The 17,245-nt window shown below is 39.5% G+C and overlaps 1 protein-coding gene across 3 annotated transcripts in view; it reads right to left on the reverse strand.

Annotated features, from left to right (window-relative positions):
* The window catches only part of FSHR (follicle stimulating hormone receptor), a 76,826-nt gene that overhangs the window by 18,374 nt on the left and 41,207 nt on the right, over positions 1-17,245 (reverse strand). For 2 of the 3 annotated variants that reach the window (XM_079297987.1, XM_079297985.1), the window contains exons 3-5: positions 7,685-7,759; positions 7,220-7,294; positions 114-185 (exon numbers count right to left, since the gene is read on the reverse strand). In XM_079297987.1, the coding sequence (XP_079154113.1) occupies positions 114-185; positions 7,220-7,294; positions 7,685-7,759 (222 nt within the window). The remainder of the gene's footprint in view (positions 1-113; positions 186-7,219; positions 7,295-7,684; positions 7,760-17,245) is intronic. The other variant, XM_079297986.1, reaches the window with a different exon arrangement.

Here is a 17,245-nt window from a genome sequence, read left to right on the forward strand (position 1 = left end):
TTAACACACCACTGAGGAGGTAATAAATGAACACATGGTGAATCATGTCTTGAGAGGCTTTGCTGGAGCAGAACACCCAAAGGCAGCTTTCAAAAAGTGAAAAGCAAACTTACAGCAAAACTTTCTGGAAAGAGTGAATCTTGTGGACAGCAGGTAAAAACCGAAGGCCAGTGTTTGATATTAACCTAAGGGGAAGAGAAGATGAAGATTATATTGTCTGCCCCTGGAAAGAAGGCAGCAGTTAATGAAGAAGAAAGAACATTAGACTTAAAATGGTAGTCACAAAAGGCAGAGTTTAACCACAAAAGTGAGGTTTCCTAGAAGGAAACTCAACACTGTAATTTAAAAAGGCTCTTTGGCAAAGCTGAATTCTGCCCCACAGAGGTAGAGGGAGAAATCTTACCTTGGATGACAGCACAGTCCCTCCTGATGATCTCAGTAAATTGTTCATATTAATTTCCCAACAATATTCTAAGAAATCAACTGCACTGACATGGGATAATTATTTTCATAGTAGATGTTTTAAGACAAAAATATCGACTCACCACAATTTTAACCTTCTACTATAACAGAGGACACACTAATTCCATTAATCAATGAAACTAGGAGAGAATTATGATACTTTACTCCCCAGCACCTTTGATAGTGAGGAGCCAAAACCATGGGAACATTTCAGCAGTTTGTGCAGCTGGAAATGAACCCAAGCCTTTGTCCTTAAATACCTCCCCCCTCCCACTGCACCGACCATCACTGTGGCTCCTGCCCATGACACAGCACCCCAGAACTGCTGATCTGAAGGAAACCCTGTGCTCACAGCCAGTGAGACCAAGGTATTCACAGAAATGGACCACACCTAATTTAGACAAATGTTGTTATCCAGAGCAGTTGCAAGTTCAGGAAAAATGTGATGTTGCCATGCAGCAGGAGATGACTGGTGGCTGCTGATGGCTGGAAGGAGGGCTGAGTGTTGGAGGGAGGAGTTGGACTGGACTGGACTGGACTCTGAACAATTGGGAGCTTTTTTCAGACACCAGAGAGTCTCATGTTTACCCAACTAACCAAAGAGAAAATTTGGATTATTGAAAGTTTGATTATATCTTTGTGTTTTTAATATGTGAGATGGTAGAGAAGGTAACCTTTCACTGAGAATATTGATTTCTTAAGGAACATAGTTTTTTTTTTAAATCCTGGCACTAAGAACAATATTATTTTAACATTAGATATGACTTTTTTTTTTTTTTTTTTTTTTTTTTTTTAAACAGAATCATTCCTGAATCGCTGAATTGTGATCAAAGGACTGGTTGAGACTGGAAAAAGGTAACATTGTTCATATAATGTTTTTTTATGAACCTAGATTATTTCAGGAGAGTTGCAGTCTTTCAGGTTTCATAATTCGAACTGAAACTGAATGCCTCCATGTGACAACCAAATCCTACATTTGGGAACTCAGGGTGACACATAAGTCCATAAAAAAGTCATTCACTTGCATAAGTACTGCTCTGAGCTCCCTGAGATGGTATCTGGGTATCCTCAGATGCTAAAAAGCCAACTTTGATCTGTCTCATCTTGTAACAGAAAGAAATACTTCACATGCAGGGAAAAAATTAAAGTAGTATTAGTGAATATTCAAGAAGCCAATTTGGGAAAGTTGCTGAAATATCAAGACTGTTTCATCTCAGAATTCAGTGGTCTGACATTGCATTAACTTAAAAATAACAGCTGTGACATGTGGCAAAGAAAGCTCCACAAAAATGCCTTTGAAAAACTATTACATGTAGTTAAATAGAAAGCATGATTAATGAAGCAAGTGGATTACACAAGGCCCTTGTTACTTAAAATATTTCTGCACTTACACTTATAAAAGGACTTTGCTGGAAAAAGTTAGAAGCAATAGGAGAAGAACCTGTAACTCCCCCTTACAGTATTTTAAAACACACTCTCTAAATTACTGGAGATATGCAGGGCTTTAGTGGAAAGCTGCCTTTAATTTTAAATGATTCATGTGCTAAAAATTCATGCAATCCTCTTTTATCAGCCCCTTTTAAACTAAAATTATGGCATACATTTCCCTTAGCAGGAACATGAAGGAGGAGACTGCTGCCAAGTAGTGCATGGTGACTACAGGACACAGAAGACACAAGAAGCTTTTCTTTCTACAGTTCTTTCCCAAGAAAATCTCAGTCCTCTTGGAGCAGCAGTAAAAGGTGACAGGACTCTAACATCTGCTATTCAAACACTGCTCCCACCAGCAATTTACTCCCAGCATATCAAAATTCCACATTGGTTATCAGGGCTTTCACCATACACATGAGAAAAAAACATTCCCAATGCCTGAGTTAGTTCTGATCTTCCCAGTAATGCCAAAGTGTTCAGGGCTCAATTTTCACTGGTGTCAACTGAGCAGCATGAGTTGAAGAGGAAAGCATCTTTGACAAATCATTACATATTTAAGTAAATCTACAGGTGGTACGAGGCACTGATTGCACAGAGGCACAGAATGGTATTTAGGAGCAGGAGAGGATGTTCTTTTAATTAAGTGCAGAAAAAGAACTGAAAAAATATTTAGCTAGACTGCAGTTTAGATATTCCCTCTCTTTTTATTCCACCAGCAAATCTCCAGAGGCATTTAAGTGGATAATCTTTTTAGAATGTAGATAATCCAATTTACAGAATATCTTTCCTGCAGGACAGCTTTGTCAATATATTTACCATACAATGTATACATCCTTAGTAGTCTCACTTTAAACAAGTGTCCTCTTTAATCTGTGTTATAACTGAGTTCCCCCTTGCCCTGCATAAATAGCTTGGTGGGAACCTTTTCTTCAGATGGCTGATGGCTGCTTTCCAAGGTATTAATTGTCTTTCTGAAAAGGCTTACTGGAGTCAGCACTTAAAAAAACAGAGCATCACAATCAGTGGAGAAAAAAAATAAAAAATCAGAAACTAATTCCTGGAAGATTCTGGCTGCTTATCTCCAGATATAGCAACTGCTCTTTTTCCTGCCAAATTGTAGGAGCTATTCTGACAAATCTGGGAATGCAGCTTACCTCACCAATTTACCGTGGGTATTTGCTAAATTGCAAACTCAAGGTAGGCAGAGATAAACACAGCTTCACTCAGGGAGCATTATCTTTGTGTCCCTTAATCACACTGGTTACTTGATGGTGTGTGTGAGCCTGATTCCAGCAAGACATTTCTCTGCTTCATGTATCCCATGAAGCTTCTCAAATCTGCAGCCCCCATTCTTTAACTGTGAGGCTGCCGTGCCAAAGGAAGGAGTGCACCATCACTTCTTTTAATCTAAGAACCAACTCCAAGAAAAGGGACAGTAATTCTGTGGGATAGCTGCATCTCCAACAATTTAGCTGTATGTCCTCGAAATTACACTGAAAGGAGTGTTGCATTCAAATATTTGGATTTTAAGCTGAGATTGCTTAATACAGGACATTGACACCCCTCAAAAATGAACCAAAGGACATGATTACATATGAGAACTAATTCTGGAAAGAAAATGAGTTTGAAAAGTCACCACTACATTATTAAAGAGACTATGCCACAGGTCTCCCTAATGAGAGCCAGATAAATAATCTTATAATGAAAAGGTCAGTAAGTTACCATTTTAAAGCAGTCTGTCTCTCTGGCATACACCCAAGCAGACCAATTAGTAATTCTCTTCAATGCTTCAGAAAGGCTGGTGAGAAAGTTAAGGTTGCCTGTTTCCAGCAGATTTAGGCTATTCAGCACTATGTTTTTTCAGCATTTCCCTCTCTTTGTCTTTTTGCCATACTGGTAATGATGATGGAGGAGACAAAGGGGGTGGGCTGAGGAGGAAATGTATCTGTTTCCAAGCTGAGATAAAAGCATACTAATATTAAACAGGTGGTGGCCATAATGAGCCCATGAAGCTGAGGAGGGGACTGAAAAGGCTAGCAAGAGCTCCTTGCCTGTTCATAAACATGACCTAGTGTATATACAACTATTTTTGTAGAAACACAGAGAAAGCCTTGCTAACAATGTGTTGCAAAGGTCATTAAACTAATGGGCTGTAGTACCTGGGCTCAATTTTGAACATTGAGAATGAATAATACTTTTTTTGTCTGTGTTTTCTAAGGGAAAACTACCAGTAAATACGATTATTTTTCTGAAAGATTTTCTGCATTGTGTTTTAAGAGTTCTGCTACAGCCACAGAACTGTGTAAGGGTTCAGAGCATGTGTCTTGTACTCTGCCAGACTGAGCCCATAGCTGGGAGCTTCAGAAGAACCACAATGATCCAGGGATGGGCAGGTACCCAAATCCTTGTGCTTTGAGATGCTGGTTGCACCTTGGTCTCTCTGTATCTCCTTACACAGTCAGACAGAACCACCTAATCTGTTATGTGACAAGATATTGACAAAACCATGTGCTATTCCACCCTAACTTAGAGAAATTAATGTGAAAATTAGGCTGTGATGTACAGGTTTACAAGTTTCCAGGTTTTACAAGTTTCCTTTCATGGCCTTAAAATTTTTATCATTTCTGCAATAGCTGTTCCACACAGATGCTTTACCCTTCTATGAATTATTTTAAACTGTAGTCCCACAGTTACAACCTTTTGCTTGTGTATTGTATAAAAAACCCTGAACAACCACCACAAAAAAACCCCTAACTGAACTGAAAAACAGTCAATCTATTAACCTCCTTAACATCTTATCTTATATTTTCAATATAAAGTGAATATATATTTTCATGCTCTTCTCTGCAAATCACAGTGAATATGAGGACTGGGCTACCTTTACCAGATGCTGTTTTACAGCCTTCCATCAAGGTTTCTGCTTTCTCATTAAATTAACTATCCTACCCTTTCAAACAGCAAAGCTTACTGCCTTTTCACTATACAAAAGGGCAAGCACCAGTCAGTGAAGCCAGGGGATGGAGAAAATGGCATCTTTGCTCCAGAAATGTAGGAGAGAACATGAAGGTGTGGCTGTATGTAGAGAGGTGATGTGGGCATGATGTTACTCAGCATTACTGGATGTAGAAGTCCCCAGTAAGAACTTTGTGTCCTGCTCCTGGTCCCTGTGTTGGGAAATGATGCAGCTCCACTGAAGCCAACAATACAACAAATAGCCAAAAATTTATACCCCTAGCACATCTTCCTCAACCCTTGCTATTAGGAAAAAACCCACATTCATCTCTTCAGAAGCTCCAAGCCATGAAAGCTGCACCTTTTGTACAGGTTGAGCAGGATATTCCTTATCTACAGTCATGCAAGACTGAGGGGTTTTACCTCCTAAAATAAAGGCACAGAGGGGATGCAGCATAAATCCATTACTGAAGTAAACACCAAAGATGGGTATTATGAGCATAAATTACAGAAAAGCTTTGGCACAAGGATGAATATGAACTAAGGGGATGTGGATAAAACTAGAGGAAATCTTCTAGTCACCAAATCATTTGAGTTTCTGGAAAAGCCTCTCCTGAAAAATGGAGGAAAGCAGGGAACAGTGAAGAGCATCAAGAATGTCAATACAGGACTTAATTAATGGGATATATGAAGTGGATCTAGGAAGAAATAGGATACAGCAGCTGGAGTATGATTTCTGTATCCCATATTTAAGAAATCACTGAAATTAGTGAGTTCTTTATTGTGTCCACATTTCTTTTCCAATTTTGTGTGAGATAAATGTGCTCTCATTCTTTGTACCCATATGTACATCCAACAACTGTACTCCCCATGGCAGCTTGTTCTGGGGATTTTATATAGAATAAACAAATGCTGTGGTTTTGTTCTTAGGTGGCCAAAGTCACTGCTGAATGACTCAGGCTTGAAAGGGGAGGAAAAAGGCACATAATTTCTCCTCATGACAAGGCAGACTTAGAACTTTTATTTCCCTACTGTCAAGAGAAAATCTATGTTTCAGTTATGCAAACACAAAAGTTAAAGTCTACTAAGGTGCCTGATGAATTTGATAAAGTGGGAATCAGTCAAAATACTGGGAAGAGCAAAAATCCTACTCCAAATCTAGCCATATATTCCAGTGCAATGAGGGTTTAAACTATAATGGCTTCTGTAGTGCTAAATACACCTTATCTCCTAAAGTCCAAGTCTTAAATCTCAAATCTTAAGGTGCAAATTCAAAGCAATACCCCTAGGCATTTTTGAGCCCAGAAGCTGTCAGATACTAGTGATTTTCAGACTTTAAACCCTCCTTGGCTTACTGGGAGCCATGCTTATCAGACCACTGGCCTGATTTCATCCTGTCTTTATGAAATCTCTAACCAGACCATTAAATGCTTACTTTTATGCAGGGAAATGCAGAAACCATGACCAGACTTCTTGCATGAGTAAAGAAAATAAAGTCTCTGTTATGAATAAGGTTTCTTGTGCCAGTCAGGAAAATCAGATGGGGTTTATGTGCTCAGGTGGGTGGACATAAAATTAAGTTGGTAGCCTGCTGGGTGAATAAACTGGTGTCCTGCTGATCATCTGAGCTGTAACCATTCAAACAAACTATTTTTTAGTGGCATTCATTGGGGTCCTAAAGCAGAGAAGAGATTATTAGTCATGTTAAAACCATGTGCTAAAAGCTGTGAAAATGTATCTGAGTAACCAGCTTACTTTAGGGATGCATTCAGTTACCAGTGAATTTTGATGGCAACTCCACAGAAGCAGGTGTGGCAACCACAGCAGTGCAAATGATGTTCTTGATGAGGCTGGCTGAGGAAATAAAGCTGTACCATACATCAGTATGTTTGTTTTTTGGAGATCTAATCATCTCACATCAGGCATTTATGAAGACCATGGCTACAACACTACTTCTGTTAAAGAAAAACATTTGCTATGGTGCTGCTTTCTGTTATATGTGACATACATGGTGTTAAGCATTCAAAAACATATGAGAGATATGTTTTGTCCCTAAGCTCCCAGGAGGAGGTTCAGCCTACATTTGTTTCTATAGAAGTAAGCTCCATCTCCTCATCATTCATTTTCAACTTCATTTTCTGTTGCTGAGAAAGGCTTGAGGACCTTGTGTGTGGGACTGCTCTGTGGAAGCTTTTATCTTCAGCATTCCTGAGGACTGTGCAGGCATGAAAATGTGTATTGACAATGTGCAAATGGTAGTAAGGAGAGGGAATCATCCTGTCTTATCACCCGAAGTGCTCAGCACCAGCTGGACAGAGACACAGGTGTGCAATTCAAAGTGACTCTAGGACTTGTAAAGTGCAAAAAATCTTACAAATATCTGAGGCTTGGAAGGTGTTGGAAGGCATCTTTATCCATGTACACCAGGTTGTTGGCTTTCTCAATTCTTCTGCAAAGATGAAATGAAACACCAGAGAGAAATATATCAATGTATTGATCTTAAAATTGTGTTTGTCCCACAATGTAGTGGAACAATATGCTGAGCTTTTCTTTTTGACAGCAGAATATCTGGATGATTTCAGGGAGCAGCCTACCATAGATAGGCACACCCCACCACCTTTTGATCCTGGCAGTGATCTGAGGATAAATTTTCTCCTGAGCAGGTAAAGAAAAGGACAGCTAGATAAGAAGATGGAAAAGACAAAGGGAGATTTCAAATGTTCCTACAATGCTACAAATTCTTCAGTGCTTACCTGAACCAAACTGCAAAACCTTTGATACTTGCCTATAATGAATCTTTATAATTGTCTCCTTTGCATTTAGATTGCTCATTACTTACATTTCATGTAGTTTGGGAAGGTTGGAAAACACATTTGCTTCTATGACCTCCAAGGCATCATTCTGTGAGATCTCTCTGCAAAATAATTTAGAAGTCAAGATATTTCAAGTCATGGTGAAGCAGAAAATGGAGAAGTGAAATATTCACAAGGAATTTCTTCTCAGATTACTGATGAGTTTTAAACACAAGGTAGATGTCAGAAAACAGAAACACTGATGAGTACTGCTGTGGCAAGCAATACAACAGTCAGGAACAGAGATCTGAGGCTGGAGTTTGTACCTGCAGCATCAGCCCTGCATGTCCTGCTGTCACCATTCCCTGTGCATTAGAAGTCAGAGTCTATCCATCATGGGCTGCTGGGCTTCTGACATTACTAATTACTGATAGAAATTTAATAAAACCTTTAACTCAGCCAAGTAAAGAGGGGGTGAAGGTGACTGAAAACCAAGACAGCTAGAAAGCTCCCAAGAAATATGACACAACTTCATCAACAGGACACTGCTGTCTTGACCAATGGGAAGTACAGAGATCAAAATTAAGCCACCAGCAGATGTGTCCTTGTTAACAGCAGCTGGAGACCATAGAAGTGAACAAGTCTTCCACGCCTTGGAGCAAACCCTATTTGGCATGGTCTGTACACAGTTAATGCCCACTCACCAGAGAACTGCAGAATATAAATGGCCAGTGTACTGCTATCACTTCACCAGAATGCATCTCCTGCCAGTCCAGAGCACATATTTCTGTGCTTCCTTGATCTGTGGGATGGCAAAGACAGGGCTCAGGTTCTGGTGTAATTCAGAGCTCAGGAATTCTGGTGAATCCAGTGGGCATTACTGTAGCATCCCCTGTCCCAATCACATCACTCATCCTGGCACTGACCAGGAAGGTCGAGGGAAAGACAGCCATGTCAAAAGATTCCTCACTGCCATTTTTTTTTAAATGGTGCCAAAACATTATTTTTTGAGGCTGAGGTCAATTGTGGGAAGTAAAATTTGTAATACAGCTGTAATTCAGTGATAGTGTCATGGTCTGCTGCATTTTAATCATAACGTAACTCTGCACATCTTTGGAATGAAACCTTGGACAAATAGGTTGCAAACTGGATGACATTTGTTCCTGAATATCTTGTTCTTTTAAAATTATGATGGCTGAAAATAGATTCAAATAGGCCTGAGGTAAAACAAGACATTGTAATGTCAGGTGCACAGTCAAAAAATAATCACAAAAATTAACCAGCAAAATATAATGTATTCTACTCTCTTCTAAGTAACAGCTTAACCATACTGACAGATTACCTGCCCATTTAAGACAAACAAAAGCCTTGAAAAAGAAGATATGCTTTTCACCTGACCTTTTCAGTTTTTAAAAAATGCCTTAGTGGCTTAATTTTTTTTTAGTTTAATAAGAAGTTTTCCCTCCTGTTTCCTCAAGTTTTTTATGGAAGAAATCCAGCTCTGCTCCAGGAGCCTTAAACTGGCTGGAGAATAAGAAAATAAAAGTACATGAGGACTGACAATAGGTGCCTGGTGCATTAAGGACTGGGTTTGTTAAGCAGTGCTGAACCACCTGCTCACATGTGAGTGTGTTTCTCTTTATTATTTAATTTTCAGCAGCAACAAAATGTTTCAACTGAGTGATTCTTTCATGCCATGTGAAATACAGCCATTGCAAAGGATGCTTCAAAGACTTTTTATAATCTTCCTGTTTTCTTCAAAAATAAGGCATAAGTAAAAAATAGCCAAAAAATAGAACAGAATAGAATAGAATAGAATAGAATAGAATAGAATAGAATAGAATAGAATAGAATAGAATAGAATAGAAGCAAACACTGCCTATGTAGTATTTATATGACAGTGTAAAATTCACTTGCCTAACTACAGTCTCGAAGATTTAACAACATGGGAGGTGTCTCACACTTTTAAGGTTTGGTTTGGTTTTCTTTGTGCTCTTTTTGGTGGAAAAAAAGAAAATCTTCAGAAAAAGCAACACATTTAAATACCAACAAATACATTTAGCCAGAAGATACTTCATGCCATGAAGAGGTTCAGGGAAAAAAAATATTGCAGATGTGCTGGCCTTATACAGGGAAAAAAAGAGTTATTAAGAAACCATAGCACAGTCCTCAGCCAGCAGATAGTGTTGCTGAGGATAATAATTTTTTATGATCCAATCTGCTATCTAACTTTGGAACAACTTGGATGACACAGCTTTTTGAACAGATTGCTTAAAAATGAATGTTTCTGCATCAGAAGAGTGTTTTGGCTTCCCAGGAGTGTGGTAGGTTGTTGGCTTTGTTTTGATTCAAGAAATGGAAGATATAGATCTGATTAAGGTAGGGCACAAGTAGGCCATGCACTGTGGAAGGACTGGAGAATGCCTGGTGAAGGAAAGGAATGAAGAGAGGTAAGAAGATAGGAATCTCTGAACTGTTTTTGCAAGATTAGGTTTCTAAAATAGAAAGTTTTTTAGAGATTAAGTTTTAAACAGAATTAAATAACACCTGTGTGAGGGACCTTTCAGAGATGTGGGAAAGGACCTGGCTTTCATTCTAACATTCCCATTCACAGGTACAAAGGTGGCAGAATTTTTTTTTTTTTAAACAGGTAATGAAAATACAGACGTATAAATACGTCAATGTACAATGACTTTGTTTTGTCTTCCAACTGAAGAAAACCCCTTTTGCTGCTATGGAGTTTATGAGCATCTCAAGATCAGTATAAAGAACAGAAAGGAAAATTGTCAGTGGCAAAAGGCAGTAACCCTTCTGGTGCTGGGCTGCATCCTGTGTTCAGGGATTGCCGTGGTGAGGGAGAAGACCCTCTGTCCCTTGCAATGAGCTATATCCTCTGCTACACTCTCTCTAGGAAATTGTGTTGGTGATGACCTTACATATCATTGTTCTTTGCAGATGAATCCCAGTTTTGGACTGCATATAAACCTGACAGGGCTGTTGTTCAGGTGAGAAGGATAAATAAAATAAAACCATTCTTAGGAGATCAGTCACACACTGTGAACAATAGGCAGCACTAATCTGGGTTTGGTTGTATAATTTGTGTGGGCTATTTTTTCATACCTAGCAAAAAATGCACACCTGTTCGTGGGAATCTCAAACAACACTGTCTTGGATACAGGTATCCATGGCATTAAAAGTGCAAACTACTGCTGCTCACATCAAACAACCAACTCAGCAGACTCAGATCCTCTATAGAGGAGAGCAAATAATACCTGAGGCAGCAGCTACAAAGAGAAAAAAGGGATTGCTGGCTAGTGTTTGTGCAAGTGATTTGTCTTACAGTGTAAATACACACAAACAGATGATTGCTCATAATGCAGATCTGATTATATGCCATCAAGAGAGGAGATGAGGCTGTTATTACATCATTTGTTTGGAACTGATGACACTATTAGTGCTACTGGTAGCTGTGGCAGGAAACCCAGCTGGCAACCCCAGCACCACTTCTGAAAAAGACAAGCCTTGGAATAGATGGTGTGCAAAACTGTCAGGGGCAATTTCTTAAAAAACCCCAAACATCCAAACCACCCAGTGGTTGCAAAGTGCTTAGGCATCTGCCTGAGCTTAGTTTTCACTGCATGCAGAGTTGTACTGAAATCAACAGTGATCCTTGAAAACATAAATTGTTTACTCAAATACAGCCTGAAAGATAAAAAAGCATTCAGTAAATGCATTTTCCAAAGGCACAAAGTACTTTTTCTGCAAAAACAATGTAAGACTCTAAGATGTGACATCACATGATTAAGGGATTTCCTCTAATTTGCCACTAAAGCAGCAAGCTGGAATAGATATTACCCATTCCCCAGTAAATGAGTGCAGTGAATCATTTCCACATGTGGCAGTCAGAGCCCGTGTCAGAAGAGAGAGAGATGAAAATTAATTTAATCTGCCTGCAAAGCTGCCCTTAGGCAAGGCCAGGGGTACAACTTCATGACATCTGTGGCAGAGCCCAGTGTGAACCATAGGAAGGATTCCTCTTCAAACCAGCTGCACTCAGAGTGCAACCAGTAAAAATCAAGATACATTGAAATGGCCTTTTAAACAACTCTGTTAGCAAGGGACTTAGAGCTTATGGCAGTTTCTTTGTAGTCCACTAAAGGAAAAGTCTCTTAGACTAACCAGAGTCTTGCAGAAAAAAAACCAAGACTGTATTAAACTCACAAACTAATGATCTTGGGGCCAAGTGGTCTCATAGTTCAAAATAATGAAAGAATAATAGACTGGAAGTTTATGTCTTTTATGATAGGAATTCCTTTCAGGATCAGAGTGGAGCAGGCAGGGATAGGGTATAGGGTAATTTCTTATCCTGCTTGGAAATATGGCTGTTTTTAAAAAATGTGTATTTATATATGTGTGCCTATATACAGGTACAGAAGGTTGACAGAGATGACTAAGTGGTAAGTTGTGTAAAAGAAGAGCAGCTTAGACCAGCATTAGCTCCCTACACAATGCCCAGGGATATGGGATTTTGAGCATGAAAACCTTGTAATTCCAGCAGCAGGAATGACAGAGATAAACTGCTGCCCACCTGGTGAGCTTGGCTATCTGATGACCACAGTAAACGTGGGATTTATGGATTTCTGCATTTCCTCTCCCCAGGGTGGACTAGCAGAGGGGCTGCCTTGTCTGTCAAGGCTTCTCTGGTCCTTGCTTGGTGTGTACACCTGCTCACAGATGTGGCACATGTTGTGCAGAAGAGACTTACCCCTTTCCAGGCACACAGTCCCACTCTGTGGTCCTGGTGGTGACTCCATCCCTGTAAACTCCTACACCTTCCTTAAACTCCCTTCCAGAGCAGGTACATCTTTATCCTGTGATAAATTATAATTGGGTCTTTATAGGCTATTATCCTTTGCCTTTGATGCAATTTTTTTGTGGCACAGCTGTCCTGTGGGTTCCCATGAATGTCTTCCTTTCACTCTATGGGTACCTGCAATCAGCAGTGATACTGGAGGTTTAAGGCACTGATTCCCAGAGCAGGTGGCCTCACTGTGCTCTCTGTACTGCTACAAATCAACAGCATTGTGCTCATTTAAGGCAAAAGAGCAGGGAAAAAAAGGCCAGCAATGCTCATTTTCCCCCCTTTCTACAAATACAAATACTCTTTAGAGCAATTTTCCAGGTCAGTTTTACTCAGTGGTTTGACTGATGCCACAATTTCTGTCAAGCTTCAGAAGTAAATGTGGTGTTGCCCAGGCAATCCTGCCCAGCATCCACTGGGTGAGCCCCCATGGGACCAGCCTGAGACGTGTCTGAACTGAAATATTAAACACCTGGCTACCTCTGTCTCTTCTGTCTCTCTGTCATGGATGGAGTGGCTCTTATTTCTTCAGCCTGATCAGAAACAAGCTGGTCTGAAATCTACTTTTGAAAACTTCCCTCTGAAGTGTCAGCAGAATGCTACTACATTGATTTAAACAGGTTACAAAAGAAAAGCCATTTTTCTTAAAAATATTAGAGACTTCTGACCTTTAAAAAATAGATAGTTGACACTTTCTCCTGTCACTTTTCCTTGTGAACATGAAAAACTTGTCTCCCTACTATGATTTATTGAACACCAGGGAGTTACAGGGTAATATCTCTTAGCAGATATTGATGTTTCAGAAATGAAATCAAGGACTGACTCTTCTCATCATCTCTTTACTTTGCTGAAGACACACACACACACATGTGGCCTTACTAAATAAGTGGAAAGTCCATTTAACCAACTGCACACTAATAGCAACTCCACACTTGGAGCCAGATAGTGAATGCATCAGTGTTTGAGGGAGATTTTCAGGAGGGGCCAATGCTGTGCCTTCCTGTCTTCTCCAAAGGGCATGAAACCACATTCTCAAACAAATCCCTGCAGGCATAGGAAAAAAAATAAAATGCAAATTTCTGCATGGCAGAGAGTAGCAAAGGGGATTTTATTTCTCTCAGTGCTTTAGCACCATGCCAGCAATCCAGATGAGTCTGTGGAGAGTTTGGTTGCATCAAATTAATTGTCCATGTAATGGTTTTAAATTGGTCTCTCTAATCTGAAAAAGCACATGATTAGTCTGCAGAATTGGGACTGATAACAACCAGATCCAACAGACAAAGCTACATCATTACATGAATTGATTTTATAATCAGTACAGTTTGTGGGGATAGATATCTCCTTGTACTCCAACACCAAGGGAGTGTATTAAACTCCTTTTAGTTTTATTGCCAGCAATGCTGAAAATGCATGAAACTTTGTAGGGTCCAACAAGAAAAAAGGTCTTTGGAGGAAATGTCAGCTTTCCACAGAAACCTGGCTGCACACAGACAGCCCAGAGAGATGGGGCATAGAACTCAGTGCCCTCCAGCCCCTGGGACAGGCGTATCTGCAGCCCCCAGCTTCAAGAAGTACTAAATTTTGTCTTTGACTATGAAAGCTTGCAGGGAAGACAGAAAAATGTGTGTAAAATAGAAACACCCACTCAGGCAATGGCACTTTTCCCCCTCAGGCATGATGGGCTCCAAAGGATGCTGAGACTATGCTGGCTGACAAGATGGATGTTCAGGTGAGGAAGGAACCTCATCTTTCAAAAGTGCTGATATTCCTAAATTGGAACTCCTTCTATGGAAATGGGAAAGCAGCATTTATTGCCACTTATCTTTTATTACTCCTCTCTTGGCTTTAGCAGCCAGCTAATGATAAATAATTTATTAAGATGACCTGGACAGATGAAGAAATTGTATTTCAGACAATCATTCAGGAGAGCAGCAAATGAGGAAATGCAGCAAATAATTTCTGGGAAAATCAATAGGCAGACTGTCTTGGACTGGGAGAACATGTGGCTTCCAGAACCCAAAGTCTAGTGACACCTTTCCAAAGAGATCATGCTGAAGCAGATGCTCCCATATTCTTCAGCAGACAGTTTTGAAATGCTTTAAGGAAGGACACATTCACTGGAGTCCTCTGGAGGACAATTCACTACTAATTCAGAAACATTACAGAAACAGGAATATCCAGAATAACAAGTCCCTCAGATAGGCACCATTAAATATTTTAACTGAGAGAAAATTCCAAAAAAAAAAAAATTAAAAAAAAAAAATTAAGAAAATAATTCTTACTCCTCAATTTTTGCATTAAAAATCCTCTCAGAACACTGAGTATTATTCACCAGAGCATACCATATAGTACATACACCCACTTCAGTTAAAATCAATCTCCGTGACTTGACCCATCATAAGAAAAATATTAACATTGCCTAATGTTAAGCCCAATTATGAATACAGACATCATCCAACAGCTGCCAGCACCATGCACTACATCTTCCAAATGTTCTCCTGAAAGGATATAGGTTTATTTCATTCAGTGTTAAGAGTTCTCCCTGTGAAATATTCTTCTCCAGCATAGAGATTTCCTTGTCTCTTTTCTATTTGCATTAATTCTTCCCTTCCATAAAAGCTACTTACTATTCTTATGTTTTGTGTCTAACTGAAGCCTTGACCCTACAAACTCTTATCCTTGAGCACTGGCACCAGGCTCAGCTAAGATGGTACCACATAAATGTTTGCATGATTACTTATAGCCTAACCAGGGAAAATGATATGGTTTTATGTTTCCAAAATTAAATCCAAACCTCTGCCTTGCAACAGACTGCCAGAGAAAATACATGCAGCACCAAGAAGTTACTAAATCAAAAACTTTACAACAAGTGTGCAACGAGACTTATCTAATTATGATACCATCATGAGTAGAAAAAGTTACACTTAGCCCAAAATCTGCAGGTTCTATGTTGGAGGATGCAGATTGCATACAAACATGGAAATTACACACAATCTGCCATTTCTGCCATTGGCAGCAAAAGGAGCCTGAATCAAAATACCTAGAGTCTTATTTTACAAATAACTGAAGAGCTGTCCACTATGAAGCCTTGGAAAATCATATGCTTCCACCTGAGTTACATCCCTTACCAGCAAACACTGCAAGGCTGCATGCAGATAAGAAAGTCCTAACAGGGGGAAGGGAAGATGGCGTAACACTTGGGCCAAAATTCACTATAATAGTATGTTTCTGTGTTTGTGTGTGTATACACAGAATATTCCAATAAAAGCAATAAAAATAATAAACCCATGGCCACAGGATGGTTCTTACTCACTGCAAGGAGGCAGCAGCTGCCTCTCTTCACATCTCACCCCTTTTACAAGGAAGCTGCTGCCACCACTGCTCTGTAACCCAACAAACAAACAAAGGCTTTCTGCTCTTGTGGGGCTTTCACAAGGAAATCCTCAGGCTGGACCCAACTCTTTGATGGGGAGCCCTTGGGAAGAACCATGCCATAGGAATAGGCAAAACCCTTGAGAACCCAGAGGCAATTCTTGGCCACTTGGCCACTGTTCCTCCTCTGTCAGAGTGTTTTGATCTACCTGGAACCTTTCTCCTCCCCACTATCCTGGGTCATGGAGAGCTGGGGCATAGCAATAAGTTTGACCTAGAGATGATGCAAAAAGCCTTATTAGAATTAGCCTTTCCTTCTTCATCAAGAGAAAAGAGGAATCTTCCCCCCTAGCCACAGCACTAAAGAAGGAGGATGAAAAATAAATGCAGTTTGAATTTTAAAAAAAGATGTTTTCCTTAGAAGTTGCTGTGTCTATTCCTTTGCTGAACAGTACTACATACACTTATATTTTTTTCTGTCTGACTTCCTGTATTGACGTAAATTAAATGGAACTTACAGTGTTTTCACAGCATGCAAGCCTGGCAAAGCCTTTTTGTATTTCCAGTAAAACCCTTTTAGAAAATACTACTGATAAGGGGGAAAAACAACTCCTGAAGAGATCCCAAACCACAAAAATTACAATTTGGAAAAGTCATGCTTATGAAAAAGACTTTAAAAATAAATAAAGAAAATTTAATCCATCATTTCTGACAAGTATCATTGCTTTAGTTGAGACTAAAGAAGATTTCAGACTCTGCAGCAGAAGGAATGAAAATCCATTGGTTTTAATAGTGGATCTGTATTTACATTAACATTCTATATTTTAGAGGAGTGCATATTTTCCTGCAATTTTGAATAAATGTTTTCTCTAGAAAGCACACAGCTCAATACCCAGAGCACAGAAGCACACAAACTTAAAAGCAATCCTTTGACAGTAAATTAGCTCAGATTTAAAGGAATGTTTTTTGCATGTTAAATACTGAATTAAAACTAAAAGAAAAATGATATCCTGTTTCTTTCTTCACCAGATGGGGGAAAAAGCATACATTTTGAATTATTTTAATAGCAAAATGAAGAAACAAATATAACATAATATTATGGCACATGTTCAGAATTCCCTCTGCAAGATGCTTTCCCTTGAAATTACTCAAATTAGGACCAGATCCCTGGGCATTTTTCTTCCATGTAGAAAGATAGAGCAAGCAAAGCAATCAGCAGCACCAGCACACACCCTCTTCTTCTACACAAAGGTAATAGGGTTGCATTAAACTCTTTCCATCAGTTCCAAGATGCAGTGTGGCTCTGGCTAAGAGATTCCCCAAGTGAATCCCTTGTGCTCCAAGTGAATGACTTTCATGAGGACAGATTATGCAG

The sequence above is a fragment of the Erithacus rubecula genome (genome assembly GCF_903797595.1).
Source record: "Erithacus rubecula genome assembly, chromosome: 2".
In the NCBI taxonomy this organism is placed as follows: domain Eukaryota; kingdom Metazoa; phylum Chordata; class Aves; order Passeriformes; family Muscicapidae; genus Erithacus; species Erithacus rubecula.